Raw genomic sequence first — 20,791 nt, 5'->3', positions numbered from 1 at the left:
TGCTGTGTTTTCTTAACCAAAGAGGTGGTGTTGAGGGACAGGTTTTTATTTATTTATTATTTATATATACCACTGTTAATGTCTCTTGCATCTGCTTGTCTGCCTGCACCGCACTTTGAAACTGTAACACTTTATTCTACATTCTGTATTAGTTTCCCTCAATACACTGTTGTAAACATAGAACAGTACAGCACAGTGCAGGGCCTTTGGCCCACAATGTTGTGCCAAACCTCAAACCATGCCTCCCATATAACCCCCTACCTTAAATTCCTCCATATACCTGTCTAGTAGTCTCTTAAACTTCACGAGTGTATCTGCCTCCACCACTGACTCAGGCAGTGCATTCCACACCCCAACCACGCTCTGAGTAAAAAACCTTTCTCTAATATCCCCCTTGAACTCCCCAACCCTTACCTTAAAGCCATGTCCTCTTGTATTGAGCAGTGGTGCCTTGGGGAAGAGGTGCTGGCTATCCACTCTTATCTGTTCCTCTTATTGTACACCTCTATCATGTCTCCTTTCATCCTCCTCCTTTCCAAAGAGTAAAGCCCTAGCTCCCTTAATCTCTGATCATAATCCATACTCTCTAAACCAGGCAGCATCCTGGTAAATCTCCTCTGTACCCTTTCCAATGCTTCCACGTCCTTCCTATAGTGAGGTGACCAGGACTGGACACAATACTCCAAATGTGGCCTAACCAGAGTTTTATAGAGCTGCATCATTACATCGCGACTCTTAAACTCTATCCCTCGACTTATGAAAGCTAACACCCCATAAGCTTTCTTAACTACCCTATCCACCTGTGAGGCAACTTTCAGGGATCTGTGGACATGTACCCCCAGATCCCTCTGCTCTTCCACAGTACCAAGTATCCTGCCATTTACTTTGTACTCTGCCTTGGAGTTTGTCCTTCCAAAGTGTACCACCTCACACTTCTCTGGATTGAACTCCATCTGCCACTTCTCAGCCCACTTCTGCATCCTATCAATGTCTCTCTGCAATCTTCGACAATCCTCTACACTATCCACAACACCACCAACCTTTGTGTCGTCTGCAAACTTGCCAACCCACCCTTCTACCCCCACATTCAGGTCGTTAATAAAAATCACGAAAAGTAGAGGTCCCAGTACAGATCCTTGTGGGACACCACTAGTCACAATCCTCCAATCTAAATGTACTCTCTCCACCATGACCCTCTGCATTCTGCAGGCAAGCCAATTCAGAATTCACCTGGCCAAACTTACCTGGATCCCATGCCTTCTGACTTTCTGAATAAGCCTACCGTGTGGAACCTTGTCAAATGCCTTACTAAAATCCATATAGATCACATCCACTGCACTACCCTCATCTATATGCCTGGTCACCTCCTCAAAGAACTCTATCAGGCTTGCTAGACATGATCTGGAAAGACAGGATAAATCAGTTGTGCAAAAAGTGTGAGGTAGGGTACATGGATTCATGGACCACTCAGAAATTTGGCAGAGGGGAAGAAGCTGTTACAAAAGCATTGAGTGCAGGTATTCAGGCTCGTATATCTCCTTCCTGATGGTAGCAAAGTGAAGAGGGCATATCCCGGGTGGTGAGGGGCCTTAATGATGCTGCTTGTTTTGAAGATTCACAAGAAAATGTGAAGTAAACATAAACAACTTTTACAAAAAAAACAATTAGAACTAAAACCAAAGTCTATTTCAGTTCAAAGTGGTCACAGTGAGGTAGAATTTTGTCATTTGGTTGAAGGGATGTAGGACTTAAGGCTTCCTCCTACCCGAAGGTAGGTGCGGGAAGGTGACATGGCCCAGATGACGGGGATCTTTGATGGTGGATGTTTACATCTTTGGGGCAGCTGCTCCGTCTATCCACAACAAGATCACCCCCACCATCTCTCTATGTCTTATGCCCCTTATAATCTATCAGCTACACCCTTCTCCTTACCGATGGGGTTAACCCTCAGCATTCCACCCAAACCAGGGTTCTCACCAACTCATCAGCTTCTTCGCTATTGCCTTCCCCGATTGGGGATACACCCCTCCCTCTGCCTAACCCCCCGGGTCACACCCCTCCCTCTGCCTAACCCCCCTGGGGTCACACCTCTCCCTCTGCCTAACCCCCCGGGGTCACACCTCTCCCCACACACCAAGAACCCATTCCCTCTGGGAACACAGGCCTTCCCTCCACATCGGAGACACATCCGCACCCGCACCCCCGGGGGGCGAACCCTGTTTCTCTCTCCTACCCTCGGATCTACACACCGTACCTCAAGGGACACACCCATGCCCGAGGAGCTCCCTCTCCCCCACCCCGGGGTTACTCCATGATGCTCCTCACCCCTCGTACGGGGGGAGGGGGCGGGCGCTCCGTTGGCCGGCATTCGTTTCGAAAGTGCATCTCTTGCAACCAATTGGAAACGCGAAGAACCCGGAAGCGGTATCGAAGCCACCAATGACGATGGGGAAAGTGGGACCGGGGTCTTGTGATTGACCGCGATGGAGTCCAATGGGCGTGGCGCGTCTTCGCCAAAGTACGCCAATCAGCGCTGGGCATTTTGAAAAGGTTTGCGAGCGGCGGGTTTGAAACGGTCGGTGCGCGGAGGGGCCGTTCGGACGGAGAAAGACTGAGACCGAGACCGGGACCGGGAGCGAGGGCGAGCACGGGACGGGAACTAGGATCGGCCGCGGGTGAAGATGCGGGTCGAGGGTGAGATGGAATGAATCGGCGTCGCAGGGGTCGGGGTTGGATGTGGTGAGGGGGTTGAGGGTGAGGTTTTCTAGGTGTGGAGGTTGAGGGGTATTAGGAGTGAAGGGTTGGGGTGAGGATTTCGAGGGTGAGGGGGTTGAGGGTGAGGTTTTCTAGGTGTGGAGGTTGAGGGGTAAGTATTAGGAGTGAAGGGTTGGGGTGAGGATTTCGAGTGCGAGGGTTGGGATGTGGTGAGGGGGTTGAGGGTGAGGTTTTCTAGGTGTGGAGGTTGAGGGGTAAGTATTAGGAGTGAAGGGTTGGGGTGAGGATTTCGAGGGTGAGGGGGTTGAGGGTGAGGTTTTCTAGGTGTGGAGGTTGAGGGGTAAGTATTAGGAGTGAAGGGTTGGGGTGAGGATTTCGAGTGCGAGGGTTGGGATGTGGTGGGGGGTTGAGGGTGAGGTTTTCTAGGTGTGGAGGTTGAGGGGTAAGTATTAGGAGTGAAGGGTTGGGGTGAGGATTTCGAGTGCGAGGGTTGGGATGTGGTGAGGGGGTTGAGGGTGAGGTTTTCTAGGTGTGGAGGTTGAGGGGTAAGTGTTGGGGTGAGGATTTTGAGTGCAAGGGTTGGATGTGGCAAGGGCTGAGGATTTGGACGTTGAAAGTTGGTGGTGAAGAGTGAGGGTTTCAGACACCCCACCCTGCAAAAACTCATTTCAGGGAGGTAGCACCACTACCCCATCCCCTGCAACTCCATATCCCCCACCCCCCGGTCGGCCTCCAAGGGTGTATGTAGACAGGACACTTGATATGAACGAACACAACAATTTATTTGATCACATATTGAAACTATTTACACACACATATATATATTCCTTGTTGAGTATTTTGTTGCCCGTCTCAATGCTAATAGCTAAATACCAATGCAAATAACTTTTCTATTTCTTTTGCAAACTTTCCTTGTACTGTGATGTGGCTTGCTTGGCAGATTTGAGCATTTTGCTGGAAGTCTCAACCTCATAGCAGTCTGCATCAATGAATTTGTTAATTTTGCAAGATGTCAGATTTACAAGATTCACTATTATATTATTAATGGAGTTTTTTTATTCTATTACAACTTTAAGCAAGTCTACAGGGAGTTTGGCCTCATCACGTAGGACATCAATACAGTAGCTCCTTAGCAGCTAGCCAGCTAGTTTAAATAACAGGCAACACACATCAAAGTTGCTGGTGAACATAGCAAGCCAGGCAGCATCTCTAGGAAGAGGTACAGTCGATGTTTCAGGCCGAGACCCTTTGTCAGGACCAACTGAAGGAAGAGCTAGTAAGAGATTTGAAAGTGAGAGGGGAAGGGGGAGATCCGAAATGATAGGAGAAGACAAGAGGGGGAGGGATGGAGCCAAGAGCTGGACAGGTGATTGGCAAAAGGGATATGAGAGGATCATTGGGCAGGAGGCTGAGGGAGAAGGAAAGGGGGAGGGGGGGAAGCCCAGAGGATGGGCAAGGGGTATAGTGAGAGGGACGGAGGGAGAAAAAGGAGAGAGAGAAAAAGAATATGTGTATATAAATAAATAACGGATGAGGTACGAGGGGGAGGTGGGGCATTAGTGGAAGTCAGAGAAGTCAATGTTCATGCCATCAGGTTGAAGGCTACCCAGACAGAATATAAGGTGTTGTTCCTCCAACCTAAGTGTGGCTTCATCTTGACAGTAGAGGAGGCCGTAGATAGATATATCAGAATGGGAATGGGATGTGGAATTAAAATGTGCGGCCACTGGGAGATCCTGCTTTCTCTGGCGGACAGAGCGTAGGTGTTCAGCGAAACAGTCTCCCAGTCTGTGTCGGGTCTCGCCAATATATAGAAGGCCATATTGGGAGCACCGGACGCAGTATATCACCCCAGCCGACTCACAGGTGAAGTGTTGCCTCACCTGGAAAGACTGTCTGGGGCCCTGGATGGTAGTGAGGGAGGAAGTGTAAGGGCATGTGTAGCACTTGTTCCGCTTACAAGGTTAAGTACCAGGAGGGAGATCAGTGGGGAGGGATGGGGGGGACGAATGGACAAGGGAGTCGCGTAGGGAGCAATCCCTGAAGAAAGCAGAGGTGGGGGGGAGGGAAAGATGTGCTTAGTGGTGGGGTCCCATTGGAGGTGGCAGAAGTGACGGAGAATTATATATTGGACCCGGAGGCAGGTGGGGTGGTAGGTGAGGACAAGGGGAACCCTATTCCTAGTGGGGTGGCGGGAGGATGGAGTGAGAGCAGATGTGCGTGAAATGGGGGAGATGCGTTTGAGAGCAGAGTAGTTCTTCCAGGTGAGGCGATACTTCACCTGTGAGTTGGCTGGGGTGATATACTGTGCTCCCAATGCGGCCTTCTATATATTGGCGAGACCCGACGCAGACTGGGAGACCGTTTCGCTGAACACTTGCGCTCTGTCCGCCAGAGAAAGCAGGATCTCCCAGTGGCCACACATTTTAATTCAATGTCCCATTCCCATTCTGATATGTCTATCCACGGCCTCCTCTACTGTAAAGATGAAGCCACACTCAGGTTGGAGGAACAACACCTTATATTCCATCTGGGTAGCCTCCAACCGGATGGCATGAACATTGACTTCTCAAACTTCCACTAATACCCCACCTCCCCCTCGTACCCCATCCTTTATTTATTTATATACACACATTCTTTTTCTCTCTCTCCTTTTTCTCCCTCTGTCCCTCTCACTATACCCCTTGCCCATCATCTGGTTTTCCCCTCCTCCCCCTTTTCTTTCTCCTTAGGCCTCCTGTCCCATGATCCTCTCATATCCCCTTTGCCAATCGCCTGTCCAGCTCTTGGCTCCATCCCTCCCCCTCCTGTCTTCTCCTATCATTTTGGATCTCCCGCTCCCCCTCCCACTTTCAAATCTCTTACTAGCCCTTCTTTCAGTTAGTCCTGATGAAGGGTCTCAGCCCGAAACATCGACTGTACCTCTTCCTAGAGATGCTGCCTGGCCTGCTGTGTTCACCAGCAACTTTTATGTGTGTTGCTTAAAATTCCAGAATCTGCAGATTTCCTCATGTTTGCGTAGTTTAAATAACCTTAGCAACGCTAATGAACAAATGACACCTGTTAAACTCACCTCAACATGTCTTTTAAAGTCCTTTAACCCATCATGGGCAATAGAAAAGTCACTGTTGCAAACAGTGCAGCGAGCAACACTGTCATTATTTTTGACCCCATTAGGCAGGGGTACACTTTAGCGTAGTCTGGGGTGACGTACGTTTTTTTTTGGAACACTCTGCCATGGCGCTGCAGGACACTAAACTGAACTGATGGACAATGAAAGAGAGAGAGAGGTCGACTGTAAAGCCCGCCCACAGAGATAACTGATAGGTCTACTTAGCACAAAGAGAGACCAATCAGAATTCTCTCCCTCCCACCCCACCCCCCGCTTGCTCACTCTCAAAAAAATCGATTTCCGGGATATTGTATATAATTTGTGGGTGTCAGAGAGCCGCTATCAATATGCAGGAGACTTCCAGGAGAGGTGGGATGTCTGGAGTTTGAGAGTGGGGGTCAGGGCTAGAGGGTGTGTTGTGAGGTTGAGTGTTGGGGTGAGGTTTAAAAATATGGGAGTCAAAGAGGTGATGACTGAGATTTAGGGGTGGTAGGAGGTTGGAAATGAGTGTTAGAGGATGTGGGGTGCAGTTATGTGTTTGGATATTGAAGGTTGAGGAGGGGAGGAGGTGAAAGTTCACCTCCATTTACACCCTGGTAAGTATCCATCAATGAAATTGATTTGTTCCAAATGGGTACATATCACAGAGATATTCCTTCTGGAGTCCCCCTGATCTTGTGTCTGAGCCAGGCCGGGAGGATATTTTACCCTGCTGTGGGGTGCAAGATATTACAGAGACATTCCTTCCACTGTGTTTGAAAGATGGCTCCTAACAGTTTTGTGAGAAGAGGGAAGGTTTCTGTGCAGAATCTTTTCCCCATCCACATTGCGGGAGAGGCTGCGCTAAAAGGTCTGACCTGCCTTAGCAGGGAGGGGTTTGCCAGCAGTATCCATGTTCCCAGAACGATGTGAAAAACAATGGCATGTTGTATTAACAAATACAGATCCAAGATCTAATTGTCAGTTTAGAGATGGAAAGTCACTCCACATAAGCAGCAGAAAGCTTATCTGCGGGGTCTACCACGGATCCAGTCATGAATGATCTTCCATTTTCATCCTTTCTGCTATTCACTTGATTCATTGAATATACAAAAACCATTCAGTTTTGAATGAAGTCCCTACAGACCTCCCACATACATAATTCCAGCGAAGAAGTTTCTTCTCTTTATGAGGGCATGTCGTTCCTGATTGGATTCTTCAAGGAAGTGACAGAACAGATTGAGGAAAGTAAAGAAGTGGATGTTGGTGTTCTAAAATTTTCCCCATGGGAGGCTCGTTCAGAAAGTCAGAGGCATGGGGTCCAGGGAAACTTGGCTGCACAGATTCAGAATTGGTTTGTCCACAGAAGGCGGAGGCAGATAGTAGGTCGAGCATATTCTGCCTCTGCGATTTCTATCAATGACTTGGATGAGGAAGTGGAAGGGTGGGTTAATAAGTTTACAGATGACAGAAGGTTAGTAGTGTGGATAGTGTAAAAGGTTATCTTAGGTTTCAATGGGACATTGATAGGATACAGTGCTGGGCAGATGGCATTCAATTCTGAAAAATGTGAAGTGATTGACTTTGGAAGGTCGTACAAGGTTAATTTCAGGATTCTTAACCATATGGAGGAACAGAAGGATCTTAGGGTCCACATCCATAGACCTCTTAAAGTTGCTGTGCAAGTTGATAGGGTTGTTGAGAAAGTGTATGGTGTGTAGGCCTTCAGTAGTTGGGGAGTTGAGTTCAAGAGCTGCAGGGTAATATTGCAGCTCCATAAAGGTCTGGTTAGACCACATGTGGAGTATTGTGTTCAGCTCTGGTCACTTCACTATAGGAAGGATGTGCTTTAGAGAGGGTGAAGAGGTGATTTACCAGGATGAGTGAACTCGAGCCTTTCTCTTTGGAACAAAAGATAATGAGAAGTGACTTTATAGAGCTTTACTAGATGATAAGAGGCATCAATGGAGTGGACAGCCAGAGACTTCTCCCTTTACCACCCCCTCCCCAGCTGCCGCAGGTCAATGGCTAATGTGAGAGGACATTCTTTTAAGTGATTTGAGGAAAGTATGGGGGCGGTGGATTTCAGAGGTACATTTTTTACACCCATTTACGCAGTGATGGGCATGTGGAACGTGCTGTTAGGAGTTGTAGATATAGATGCGTACATTAGGAACATTTATTACAAAATTCTTAGATAAGAACAAGATTGATAGAAAAATGGAACATTGTGTGGGAGGGAAATGTCCAATTCATCTTGGCGTAGGTTTAAAAAATATCGCAAAACATCGTGACTGAAGGTCTTGTACTGGGCTGTAATGTTTTGTGTTCTGTTTTTTTAAAATAGTTCTTTTTTTGTTTCGTACGGCAAAATGGATAACAGCATATTTTTTAATATTATATTAGGTAGGTGTGTTAGGTTGACTATTGTGCCTATGAAATCCAAGAACTTAAATTTAAATCTGCTGGAGGAAGTAGTGAAGGTCGTGCTCAATGATTTTAATGCAAATCTTTTCAAAGAAATGGGCAAAGCAGATTGTGTGAATGTGCCCGTGCACGGCACGATACTTGTTCAGATCGTGTGAATGTCCCCGTGCACGGCACGATACCTGTTCAGATCGTGTGAATGTGCCCATGCACGGCACGATACCTGTTCAGATCGTGTGAATGTGCCCGTGCACGGCACGATACCTGTTCAGATCGTGTGAATGTGCCCGTGCACGGCACGATACCTGTTCAGATCGTGTGAGTGTGCCCGTGCACGGCACGATACCTGTTCAGATCGTGTGAATGTGCCTGTGCACGGCACGATACCTGTTCAGATCGTGTGAATGTGCCTGTATGCCAAAGAGAGGGTATATCATAGAGCAAAAATTAGTGGGAAGTTAGACAATTGGAAAGCTTTTAAAAACCAATAGAAGGTAAATAAAAAGTCATTAAGAAGGTAAAGATGGAATAAGAAAGTAATCTAACCAATAATATTAAAGATGATACCAAAAGTTTCTTCAGATTTATAAAGTGCAAAAGAGATGCAAGAGTAGACAACAGACTACTGGTAAAATAATGCTGGAGAGGTAGTGGTGGGGGGGGGTGGGGGAAGAGACAATGAAATGGCAGACAAACTGAATAAGTATTCTGCATCAGTCTTCACTGTGGAAGACACTAGCAGTGTGGTGGAACTTCCAGGTGCCATCAATCATGAAGTGTGTGGTTACCATAACTCGAGAGAAGGTTCTTGGGGAAACTGAAAAATCTGAAGGTAGACAAGTCACCTGGACCAGATGGTGTACAGCCCAGAGTTCTGAAAGAGATTGTGGAGGGATAGGTAATGATCTTTCAAGAATCACTAGATTCTGAAATGGTTCCAGAAGACTGAAAAATTGCAAATGTCACTCCACCCTTCAAGAAGGGAGAGAGGCAGAAAAAAAAACTATAGACCAGTTAGTATGACCTCAGAGGTTGTGAAAATGTTGGAGCTGATTATTACGGTTGAGGTCTCGGGGTACCGGGAGGCATGTGATAAAATAGGCTGTAGTCAGCATGGTTCCTCAAGGGGAAATCTGGAATTCTTTGAAGGAATAACAAGCTGGATAGACAAAGGAGAATCGGTAGATTTTTGTGTATTTGGATTTTCAGAAGCCCTTTGACAAGGTGCCACATAAGGCTGTTTAACAAGCTACAAGCTCGTGGTATTACAGGAAAGATTCTAGCACGGAAAAGGCAGTGGCTGATTGGCAGGAGATAAAGAGCGGGAATAAAGGGAACCTTTCCTGGCTGGCTGCCAGTGACTAGTGGTGTTCTACAGGAGGTCTATGTTGGGACCAACTCTTTTTACGTTACATGTCAATGATTTGGATGATGGAATTGACGCCTTTGTTGCAATATGAAGATAGGTGGAGGGGCAGATATTTTTGAGGAAGTAGAGAGGGTATAGAAGGACTTGGCACAGCATCTACCAATTCTCCTTTGTCTATCCTGCTTGTTATTTCTTCAAAGAATTCCAGCAGGTTTGTCAGACAAGATTTTCCTTTAAAGAAATCGTGCTGAGTTTGGCCCATTTTATCATGTGCCTCTGAGCACACCAAAACCACGTCCTGAATCAACTCCAACGTCTCCCCAACCACTGAGGCCAGACTGACTGGCCTAGAGTTTCCTTCCTTCTGCCTCTCTCCCTTCTTGAAGAGTGGAGTGACATTTGCAATTTTCTAATCTTCCAGAACCATGTTAGGTTCCATTGACTCTTGAAAGATCATTACTATTGCCTCCACAATCTCTTTAGCCACCTGTTTCAAAAAGCTGGGGTGTAGTCCATCTGGTCCAGGTGACTTATCTACCTTCAAACCTTTCAGTTTCCCAAGCACATTCTCCCTGGTTATGGCAATTTCTCTCACTGCTGCCTGATGACACTCTTGAACTTCCAACATACAGCTAGTGTCTTCTACAGTGAAGACTGGTGCACAATACTTATTTAGCTTGTCTGCTATTTCTTTGTCCCCCATTACTACCTCTCCAGCATTGGTTTTCCAGTGGACCATTATGTACTCTTGCCTCTCTTTTATACGTTGTATATCTGAAGAAACTTTTGGTGTCCTCTTGGATACCTGTTGAGATTGTGCCAGTGGGCAGCCAGATACCCTGCTAGCAGCTGGTTCAAGTTTAAACGTCATGCGTGAATACTTTTGAATACAGCCAAAGTGTTACTCTAGGTTTTCCCTGACCTGCTGCAGGTTGCTCTGTCTTGTGAGAGTTGTGGAAAACTTAGGGTATCTAAAAAAAATCTCTGGCTGCTGTGTCTGTTATGGAACTGTGCTGAGGAGCTTGGATTTCTCATTCAAATACAAAACTCAATTTCTTCACTGTTCCAATCTTTCACTTTCAGTGTTTCGCTGTAAATGTGTAAAATGCATCTCGCTACTTGCAACACAGAAAACTAAGAAAAGTACACCTGCCCTGACACTTCTTGGTCTTCCAGCTGATATTTTGCTTTGTGTTTTGGAATGTCTCCCGGCTCAGGATATTTTGCATTTCAGAGCGGTAAGTTAATTGTCATTTACTCTATGTAACCAATGTGAAGAGACTGAAAAAATTCCTGCATGAAAGCAGCCAGTGAGATTCTGTTAGCTCTCTCACTATGTGTCAGAGAGAGATGCAAGTGCAGCTGGGCGTGAATGCACCCACAACCCGAGCATCTGACATTTACCAATTACAGAGCTTCACTGGGGCATTTTTGTTACTCTTTCGATGTATTGGAGTGACAATCTCTGAATTCCCCTCCTGTATCACAAGAACAATCTATATTTTTGTTGTATGTCCAAGCCAACATCACATTACTATCACTAATATGTTACGAAGTTGGTTGTTTTACAACAGGACTACAGTGCAGAATGTGAAAAAAAATATATATTTCTTATAGGAATTTATATATAAATAAGCAGTGCAAAAATAGTGAAGTATTGTTCTTTGGTTCATTGTCCATACAGGAATCGGGTGAGGGGGAGACACTGTTCCTAAAATGTTGAGTGTGTGTCTTCAGGTTGCTGTAGCTCTCCCTGATGGTAATAATGAGAAGAGGGCATGTCCTGGGTGATGAGGGTCACTCATGACAGATGCTGACTTTGAGGCATCATCTTCTGAAGATGTCCTCAGTGCAGGACATGGGAGGCTATTCCATGATGGAGCCGGCTGAGTCGACAACCCTCTGCACCTTTTAACCAGTATCATCATGGAATAGCCCCTTCCAGATGCTACTAACCCACTGATTTAACCCTAGCCTAATCATGGGACAATTTACAATTACCAATTAACCAGCTAACCGGTATGTATTTGGACTGTGGGAGGAAATGGATAAACCCATGCATTCCATGGGGAGAACATATAAACCCCTTCCTGAAGGCATTGGGATTGAACATCGAACTGACACCTTGAGCTATAATCGTGTTACACTAACCACTCCGCTACCATGGTGCCCAGGGTAGATGGTTGGATGTACTGTGGATCTCCTGTGTACTTCCCAGCAACCCGTCCAGATCTTCAGATATGGTTCAGAATGGTGCTGGTTGGGTTGAGTAAGGTTTGATTGGCTCTGCTCATTCTGCTAGCATAGCCTTGGAATGAAGTGTTCCAAAGACCAATGGGTCACAATCACAGCTGCAAAGAGTTCTCACACTGTGACCCTGATTGTCTTCAAATGCTTGCCCACTTTACTATTTTTCAAAATGCTTTATCTTAATAGAAATTGTGTAAGATGTTGACTCCTCTTACTCTTGCCTTTCAGGTACATCCTCTCTTTAAATCCCTTGTTGACAATCACTCTAGTGTGTGGGCTCATGCCAATTTTCAGGAGATTTGGCCATCTCCAATAAATCGGTGGCTCTTTGAAAGGTATGGTTATAAAATGTGCTGTTGATTCCGTGCCTGATTTTCAAAGGAGATAGAGAAGCAGCAGTAGGCATTCACCATCTTCCACCTGATTGCCATTCTCCTCCTGCCCACTTGTTCACCATCTTCTCTCCATGCCCATGTCCAGCCAGTTCCTGTTCACCATCTCCTATCCCCACCTCTATTTGTTCCTCATTCACCAGCTCCTCCCCCCATGTCCATCTGTTCTCCATTCACCATCTCCTCTCCCCATGTCCATCTGTTCCCCATTCACCATCTCCTCTCCCCCATGTCCATCTGTTCCCCATTCACCATCTCCTTCCCCCCCGTCCATCAGTTCCCCATTAACCATCTCCTCCCCCATGTCCATCAGTTCTCTATTAACCATCTCCTCTTCCCATGTCCGTCAGTTCCCCATTAACCATCTCCTCTCCCCATGTCCATCAGTTCCCCATTAACCATCTCCTCTCCCCATGTGCATCAGTTCCCCATTAACCATCTCCTCTCCCCATGTCCATCAGTTCCATCTGTTCCATGCTTGAGTAAAGATATTTCTTCTCATTTGTGTCCTGAATGGTAAACTCCATATTTTGAGACTCTCATCTAGATGTGAGTTGGTGAAACCGGCTTGACATTTCCTCGTCTCTCAGCAAAGCCTACTGTCCCAGAACCTTAACTTCATTCCTTCAGTCTCAAGTTGCCCATCTGATCAGGCTTACTGTTCAATTCTATCATTATTTTCCAAATACACCACCACTACTTTGGAATCCAATTCTTTGTCTACTGTTGATGTGATGCTACCCTAATTTCTTAGCTGTTATTATATCTTGTTTGGATAACAGTTATTCTGTTCCACTTCTGTTTCATGTATATTTTGTTCTATCATTGTTTGCTGTTCATCTCTCCCCTATGGGAGAATAACCACCAACAAATCTGCCATGTTGACTCACACTTTAAATTCATGGTTCAAACTACTCCTTGGTCCATGGCCTTTAGATTTGAGATGTTTGCCATTATTTCCCACCCGCCCCCAGTCTTTCCTGACTGTGACCACACTCTCTCCTGTATAATCACCAGGTGCATTTCTCAGGATAGTCCTGGAGAAGCTGCCTAAACCAATCAATGTTTGTTGCAGCATTGGCTGTTTCTGCTCAGAGGGAGGATGTATGAGATGCACATTTCTATTTGTTGATTGTGCTGTTGTTGAAGCCAAAGTGTTCAATTCCCCTGCTTGGGGGCAGGGGGAAATCTCTGCCTCGGCCCTCATGACTCTCTCTTTTCTAGGGCTGCAGAAAGTGGAAACTTTGAGGCTGCTATAAAGCTCGGTATAGCGTATCTTTACAATGAAGGCCGTAAGTATTAATCCTGCTTTATTTCACATTCCACTGATGAGACACAAATATCCAATGGAAGGTTTAAAGAAACTCTTGGACTATGATTGTATTTGGAAATCTCTCCACAGAATTGTGAAGCAGAATTCATAAGCTCTTTTGAAGGCAATTTGATATTAAGTTTAGGACAGAGTAAATGATATGAGAACTTGAGTAGTGCAGTGTGAAAACTCCAGTGCAGATTTCAGTTCTATAACATTCTGGCCAGAAACAATCTACAACTTTAAGGATAGAGGGTGGGCAATATTCTTGTTGAATCAACCCAATTCACTTCCACTGTCTCGTGGTGCAGTCTCCATTTTCTGTTTCTATGCATGGAAAGATATTGCATTATAAGACTATAAGATAAAGGAGCAGAATTAGGCCACTCAGCCCATTGAGTCTGCTCTACTATTCCATCATGGCTGATTTATTATCCTTCTCAACCCCATTCTCCTGCCTTCTCTCTGTAACCTTTGACACCCTGGCTAATCAAGAACCTATCAACCTTTGCTTTAAACATACCACAGATTCACCACCCTCTGACTAAAGAAATTCCTCCTCATCTGTTCTAAATGTGCATCCTTCTATTCTGTGGCATTGCCTTCTGGTCCTTGACTCCCCAACTATTTGAAATATCCTCTCCACATCCACTCTATCAAGGTCTTTCAATATTCAATAGGTTTCAATGAGATCACCACTCGTTCTTTTAAACTCGATGAGTTGAGGTCCGGAGCCGACAAACACTTCTCATTTATTACCCCTCTCATTCCCAAAATCATTCTCATTAGGTTAAATGCAATAGTGAGATATTCAGCTCTTTCCATCGCCCACCACAGGCAATTTGATGGTGTGACTGAATCATGACCTGAATGGTGTTCTATTGCTGTGCTGAGTGAACTGACCACTTGACATTCTCGTAAACGTTGTACAGGTCGACATTCACTAATCCAACTACCTGTAACCCGGTTCCTTCCATAATCCGCACTGATTTCAAATTTTCCGGACCACTGTACCAATCTGCTGCGTATTGTTTTGGTTGTGCTAGATCTGTTCATGTGTTGGCACGCTCTTGTAAACACAGACACGTGATTCCTGCTTATTTTCCTGCATTTATTAATATCATCTGCGTGAGGCATGGCCGCCCGGCACCCACCAGCGGTGGGGGAGCTGGCGTGCGCTGGGTTGGTCCTCCTTCTCGCCCGCCTGCCGGCAGTCGCACACTGCCCTCCAGCATCACCCGGCTGGCGCTCCGTTCTCTTCTGCCTACGACCTCAGATCAGACGTGGTCACCCACTGAATTTAAGCATATTACTAAGTGAAGGAAAAGAAGCTAACGAGGATTCCCTCAGTAACTGTGAGTGCAGTGTAGTCTTTGGGGTAACTGCAAGTCTGTGTCTTTGCTATCACTTAGCTCACGCTTGAGTGCTGGTAGTAGGTGCGCTTTACTTTTTGCCAGTGGGGAGGGAGGATTGTTGCTCGCTGCTGCTTACGCGCAGGGGGGGTGGGGAGGGAACTTAGGGGTTCTAACATGTAACTGTCGTTCGTTCTTTGAGGTACTCCTCTGTTTTCATAGATGTTTGCGAAGAAAAAGCATTTCAGGATGTATATTGTATACATTTCTCTGATGTTAAATGAACCTTTGAATCATTTAATTCCTTGATATTTTGAAGGTATGATGAGGCAGTTAGCTATTGCTTAATGTGATCCTTCTGTAATTTGGCATTTCACTAATCCAGCACTCCTCAGGTCCCAATGGTGCCGGATTATAGAAGGTCGACCTGTACCTGTTGAATCAATCCAACTTGCCATCCTCTGTCTTGTGGTTGTAGACTCCAATTTTTGTCTTTATTTGAACAAACTATGAATAATAATCTGGAGGATCAGCTGGTATTTATAAAAGTACAAAATGTTTTTGTTTCAAATGGAAATCTCATTGCATTTCCTTCATGACTCAATGGCATTTTGTGTAATAATTTCTTTTAACTAAACAGTTCAAGATACTTTGTATTTCTGTGGTACAGTCTGCAACCCTCATATTAAATGCTTCAGTGTTTTGACGTTGTGCACACCAAGCCCACACTTGTAATGATGTGAAAGTATCCAGATTATCTGTTTCTGTGTTATCAGTAGTCAGAGCTGCCCTGTTCAAAGTATTTCTCAGAGATTTTTACCTCCTCTTGTGAGAACAGCAGCACTCCTGTTAACTTTATGCTGAGGAAACATACTTTACAATCTGACCAGTTACCTTTCATCTCTGTTAAATAGCGCAGTGGTGGCTGGTCTCTGTAAAACTCCAAGTGTATTCAAATATCTGCCCTGCACATGCCCATTATGAGGAACTGCAAAACTTGAGTTGTCAGTTTTGAGGAGTGCTTTACAAATTCCACATGCCTTTGTGTACGTAGTCTTCTCTTAACAAAAGAATTTACTTTGACCAAGTAGTTTAAGTATGTCAGTTGTATAAAAAATCAGGTTTAGCATGCAATAATTGATAATTGCATATGTATATTGAGGATTAATTTGAATTGATTGCCTGTTTCAAATGTGCAGAACTTAAAACTTGGGTCAATCTATTATATTGCCGGATCTGGGGTAATCTGCACTTCCTGAGTTGCTAGTGGAGATACTGTGGTTTGCTCTGTGAACTAGTTAGAAAATGACCAAACACCAAACATAACAATTAAATTGATAGGTTTTACAATTCTCTAACTTCTAATTAGCTTCTCTAACTGAGATTTATCTAAATAAATGGAGGGTATGTGGAAGGGAAGAGTTTGATTGATCTTGGAATATGTTAAAGTGTCAGCACAACATCATGGGGTGAAGTGTTGGTACTGTGCAATACTATTCTATGTATCCAGATTGTTGATGCGAGCCTACTGTCATCCTGAGAGATGGAATGAAATAGCTTGGTGTTCTGAGCAATCTTTTGAATTGTAGCGGGCTTGTGGATAAAATCCAGCTGAATGGGACAGCTGCTGTCTGTTAAGTAATCAAATGCACTTGTATTTTGCAGTTTCAGTTGCCGATGAAGGCCGTGCTGAAGTGAATGGACTGAAGGCCTCCCACTTCTTCAGTGTGGCCGAGAGTCTGAATGTTGATGCCAGCCCATTTGTTTGGCTGTTCATTCGGCCGCCGTGGTCTCTAACTGGCAGCTGCTGTAAGGCCGTTGTCTACGATAGTTTAAAGAACAAGTGCCGATTACACTCAGTAAGTTTGATAAATTCATCGACATAATACTTCAACTTTATCGAGAGATACAGTGCGGAACAAGGAGTCGCATCACCCAGCAACCCACCTATTTAACCCTGGCCTAATCACAGGACAATTTACCATGACCAATTAACCTACTAACTAGTATGTCTTTGGACTGTGGGAGGATATTGGAGCACCCAGTGAAAACCCAGGTGCACACGGGCAGAACATGCAAACCTTCTTGCAGGCAGCAGCAGAATTGCACTCCGAACTCCAATAGCCTAAAGTGTAATAGTGCCGCATTAACCCCCTACGCAGCTGTGACACCCAAACAGCATTGTTTCATCCACTTATTTCGTTCTTTATGGTTTGTGTAACAAAACAGTAACTTGTAGTTCCCCTCTCTGGGAAATTGATCGATTTTCACCTTTTTGGTTGCTTTCCAGTTCTTCAGCAAGCTTTCTAGTTGTCTTTATCTTTGTTATTGTTATTGATTTTCAATTATCAAGAATTGGGAACAATGCATAGTATCCTAGTGGATGTGAAATGTGACGAAAGAGGGTTACAAAAATACACATAGACTAAGATGTTAACTGTCCTGTGCTGACACCAGTGGGATCAACAGTTGATCTGCCACCTGTCTTCAGGAGAGAGAGATAAGTAAGACAATGGAGCAGCATTTGGAAATGTTAACGGAAGGAGACACCGGTCTGAATATTGTCAAGACTGGCTCCTTTTGAACCCTGAACTGTTTGAAGTGTGATGGACAGACGATACCCCAGCAGGGGGATAAAAAGGGGCAGGTTCGCTGAGACACCACACACGACACCACGAGGTAACGAGACCCTGGAAGCGGTGCGCCCCCACAAGTCGGTGGGAGTTTTGGAGGTCTGGTCGCGGGACCAGCCATAGACGCACAGGGTGGAAAGATACGGTCGGCGGGAACCTGGTGTGGGTGTCCACCCTTGCCTGGATGCCGGGTTCACCGCTGAAGAACGATCGTGTCTGGAATGGAGGGATCACAGTCGGTGACCTCAGAAGACATTACAAAGGGCTCGCCCGAAAGCTAACTGCGAGGAATATCGAAGGTCTGTTTGGAATCCGATTTGCATATTCATTCGTTCTCTCTCTCTCTCCAACGGCACGACGGCGGTTACTGCGAACTGAACTAAACTGAACTCTGTCACTTGTGATTGATCATCTTACCCCTAGACTGCGATAGAGCTTGATTGACCCTATTATCCTTGTTCTGTGTACATGTGTGTTTATTCATTGCTAACCTGTTGCATTTATATCCTTACTATTAGAGTACTGTGTTGCTTATTACTTTAATAAAACTTTCTTAGTTCCAGTAACTGAGTGGTCCATTTCTGCTGGTTTGGCAGCCCAGTTACGGGGTACGTAACAGAAAGGAAAGAAGTTACTTGCTGTTAGATTAACTTTCACATATAGAGGAAGGAGTTGAAACGGCCAGTGGACTATTCTGTAAGAGAAGGAAGTAGACTAAGCTGCAAGGAGAGGTCTCCATTCCCTGATACTGAGCGGTGACCTAACAGAGACAGGTACGATCATGAGCAGCAGAGACTAGTTGCAAACACACCATCTTTTCCCCAAGAGCGCAGAGGTTTAAAAGGGACATCAGGGCCAGCTTTTCAAAAAGGGCAGAGCATATCTGGAATGAGCTCCCAGAAACAGCAGTTGGGTGGGCACATTAGCAACATTTAAAGTCCATCTATATAAGTACATGGATATGAGAGGGCTATGGGCCAAGCCACACGAGCTCGCTGGGCAACACAGACAGCATGGACAAGTTGGGTCAAGGGGTTTGTTTCCTTGCTGCATGACTTTATGGAATGTTGGAATTTGCAGAACTAATTGGCCACACGTGCCAAGAGTTGTAACGTATCCGGCAAGTTTTTACATACTGTGTTATTGTCTGTTTTTTAGGCTAAGATGGCATCACTAACCTACTGTTTAGCCAAAGTCCTGAGTCTCTTCGAGGTTGGTATAGTGGTAATTAAACCTGATCTCCACTGTCCTCTGCATGGCATCATTCTCTGACCTTGCATCAGCCCTTTGTTTGGGTCTTGTTACTTCTGGGCTTGATGATTTGAACACTGTTCTGGCATATCTCCCTTCTGGTTTGCACCCTCTATCTTTGGAGCTGTTACAGAATCTCTATCCTACAGTTTGTAGAATCCCATGCTTTCAAATTCCTCTTTTTCTTCTCTATCAACCTTCACTAGGCCCGTAAAAACCTGTATTTGTGCTTATTTAGCTGTTGCCCTGTTGCTGATTAATCTGCACCCCACTGACAGTTAAGAGCATAGAGACAGCAGAATGAGGCTATTTGGCCCATCAAGTCTCTGCTGCTTTTTCATCATGGCTGACCCGTTTTTCTGCCTTCTCCCTGTATCCCTTCATGACCTTATCGATCAAGAATCTGTCAACTTCAGCTTTAATATACATAAAGACTCGGCCTCCACAGTTGCCTGTGGCAAGAATTCCACAGATTCATCACTCTCTGGCTAAAGAAATTCCTCCTCATCTCCGTTCTAAAAGGACGCCCCTCTATTCTGAGGCTGTGTCCTCTGATCTTAGACTCTCCCACTATAGGAAACATCCTCTCCACATCCACTCTATCAAGGCCTTTCACCATTCAGTAAGTTTCAATGAGGTCTCCCCTCATTCTTCTGAATTCTAGTGAACACGTGGCCAGAGCCATCAAACGCTCTTCATATGACAAGCCGTTCAAACCTGCAATCATTGTCGTGAACATCATTTGAACCCTCTCAAGTTTCAGCACATCCTTTCTAAGATGAGGGACACAAACCTGTTCACACTACTGCAAGTGAGGCCTCACCAGTGCATTATAAAGTCTCAACATTACATCCTTGCCTTTATATTCTAGTCCTCTTGAAATAAATGCTAACATCACATTTGCCTTTCTCACCACAGACTGAACCTGCAAATTAACCTTTAAGGAATCCTGCACAAAGACTCCCAAGTCTCTTTTCACCTCAGTTTTTTTGTACTTTTCTGCTTTTAGAAAATAGTCAACCCTTTCATTTCTTCTACCAAGGTGCATGACCACACACTTCCCAACATTGTCTTCTGCCTGCCATTTCTTTGAACATTCTCCTAATCTGTCTAAGCCATTCTGTAGCCTTTTGGCATGCATTTTCTATCTCCCGTTGCTATTTGTAGACCACATCCTTACTCTTGTTTGGGAGTCTGTATACAACTTCCATCAGGGTCTTTTTACCCTTACAGTTCCTTAGCTCTCTCCACAATAATTCAACACCTCCTGACCCTGTGTCACCTCTTTCTAATGATTTGATTTCATTTTTAACCAATGGAGCAACACCACACCCTCTGTCTGCCTGCCTGTCCTTTTGATACAATATGTATCCTTAGACGTTAAGCTCTCAGGTATAATTTTCTTTCAGCCATGATTCAGTGATGCCTACAACATCATACATGCCAGACTGCAACAGTACTACAGATCATCTACCTTATTCCATATACAGATTCCATATTCCACATTTAATTATAATGCCTTTCACCCTGTATTCACCGTTTTGATTTTGTTACCTTTTACGTTGCAACTCACTCTGTTCACTGCAATTTTGTCCCATTGTCTGCCTCCCCTTGTTAGGACTCTCACTATACATTCCCTCTGTTTGTAAACCAACTACCTCAGCTTCGGTACTATCACTCCGGTTCCCACCCACCTACCAAATTAGTTTAAACCCACCTGAACAACGTGAGCCACCTGCCTGCAAGGATATTGGTCCCCCTTGGGCTCAGGTGTAACCCATCCCTTTGGTACAGGTCATGCCTTCCCCAGAAGAGATCCCAATGATCCATAAACCTGAACCCCTGCCCCCTGCTCCCTGCATCAGTTGCTCAGCCATGCATTCACCTACCGAATCATTCTGTTCTTGCCCTCTGTGGCACATGCAGCAATCCTGTGACTACCACCCTGGAGATCTTGTTTTTCAGCTTTCTACCTCATGTAGCTCCCTAAAATCCCTTC

At 45.2% G+C, this 20,791-nt stretch overlaps 1 protein-coding gene across 1 annotated transcript in view; it reads left to right on the top strand.

Annotated features, from left to right (window-relative positions):
• Nucleotides 1-2,558: 2,558 nt before the first annotated feature.
• ccnf (cyclin F) overlaps nucleotides 2,559-20,791 on the top strand; it is a 55,387-nt gene continuing 37,154 nt past the window's right edge. Inside the window, exons 1-6 of the mRNA XM_063059504.1 lie at nucleotides 2,559-2,694; nucleotides 10,686-10,840; nucleotides 12,081-12,187; nucleotides 13,469-13,536; nucleotides 16,574-16,767; nucleotides 18,700-18,753. Coding sequence (XP_062915574.1) covers nucleotides 2,682-2,694; nucleotides 10,686-10,840; nucleotides 12,081-12,187; nucleotides 13,469-13,536; nucleotides 16,574-16,767; nucleotides 18,700-18,753 — 591 coding nt within the window. The 5' untranslated portion in view covers nucleotides 2,559-2,681. The remainder of the gene's footprint in view (nucleotides 2,695-10,685; nucleotides 10,841-12,080; nucleotides 12,188-13,468; nucleotides 13,537-16,573; nucleotides 16,768-18,699; nucleotides 18,754-20,791) is intronic.

This window comes from Mobula hypostoma, chromosome 9, assembly GCF_963921235.1.
Source record: "Mobula hypostoma chromosome 9, sMobHyp1.1, whole genome shotgun sequence".
NCBI lineage: Eukaryota > Metazoa > Chordata > Chondrichthyes > Myliobatiformes > Myliobatidae > Mobula > Mobula hypostoma.
This window is presented reverse-complemented; position numbering and strand designations above follow the sequence as displayed.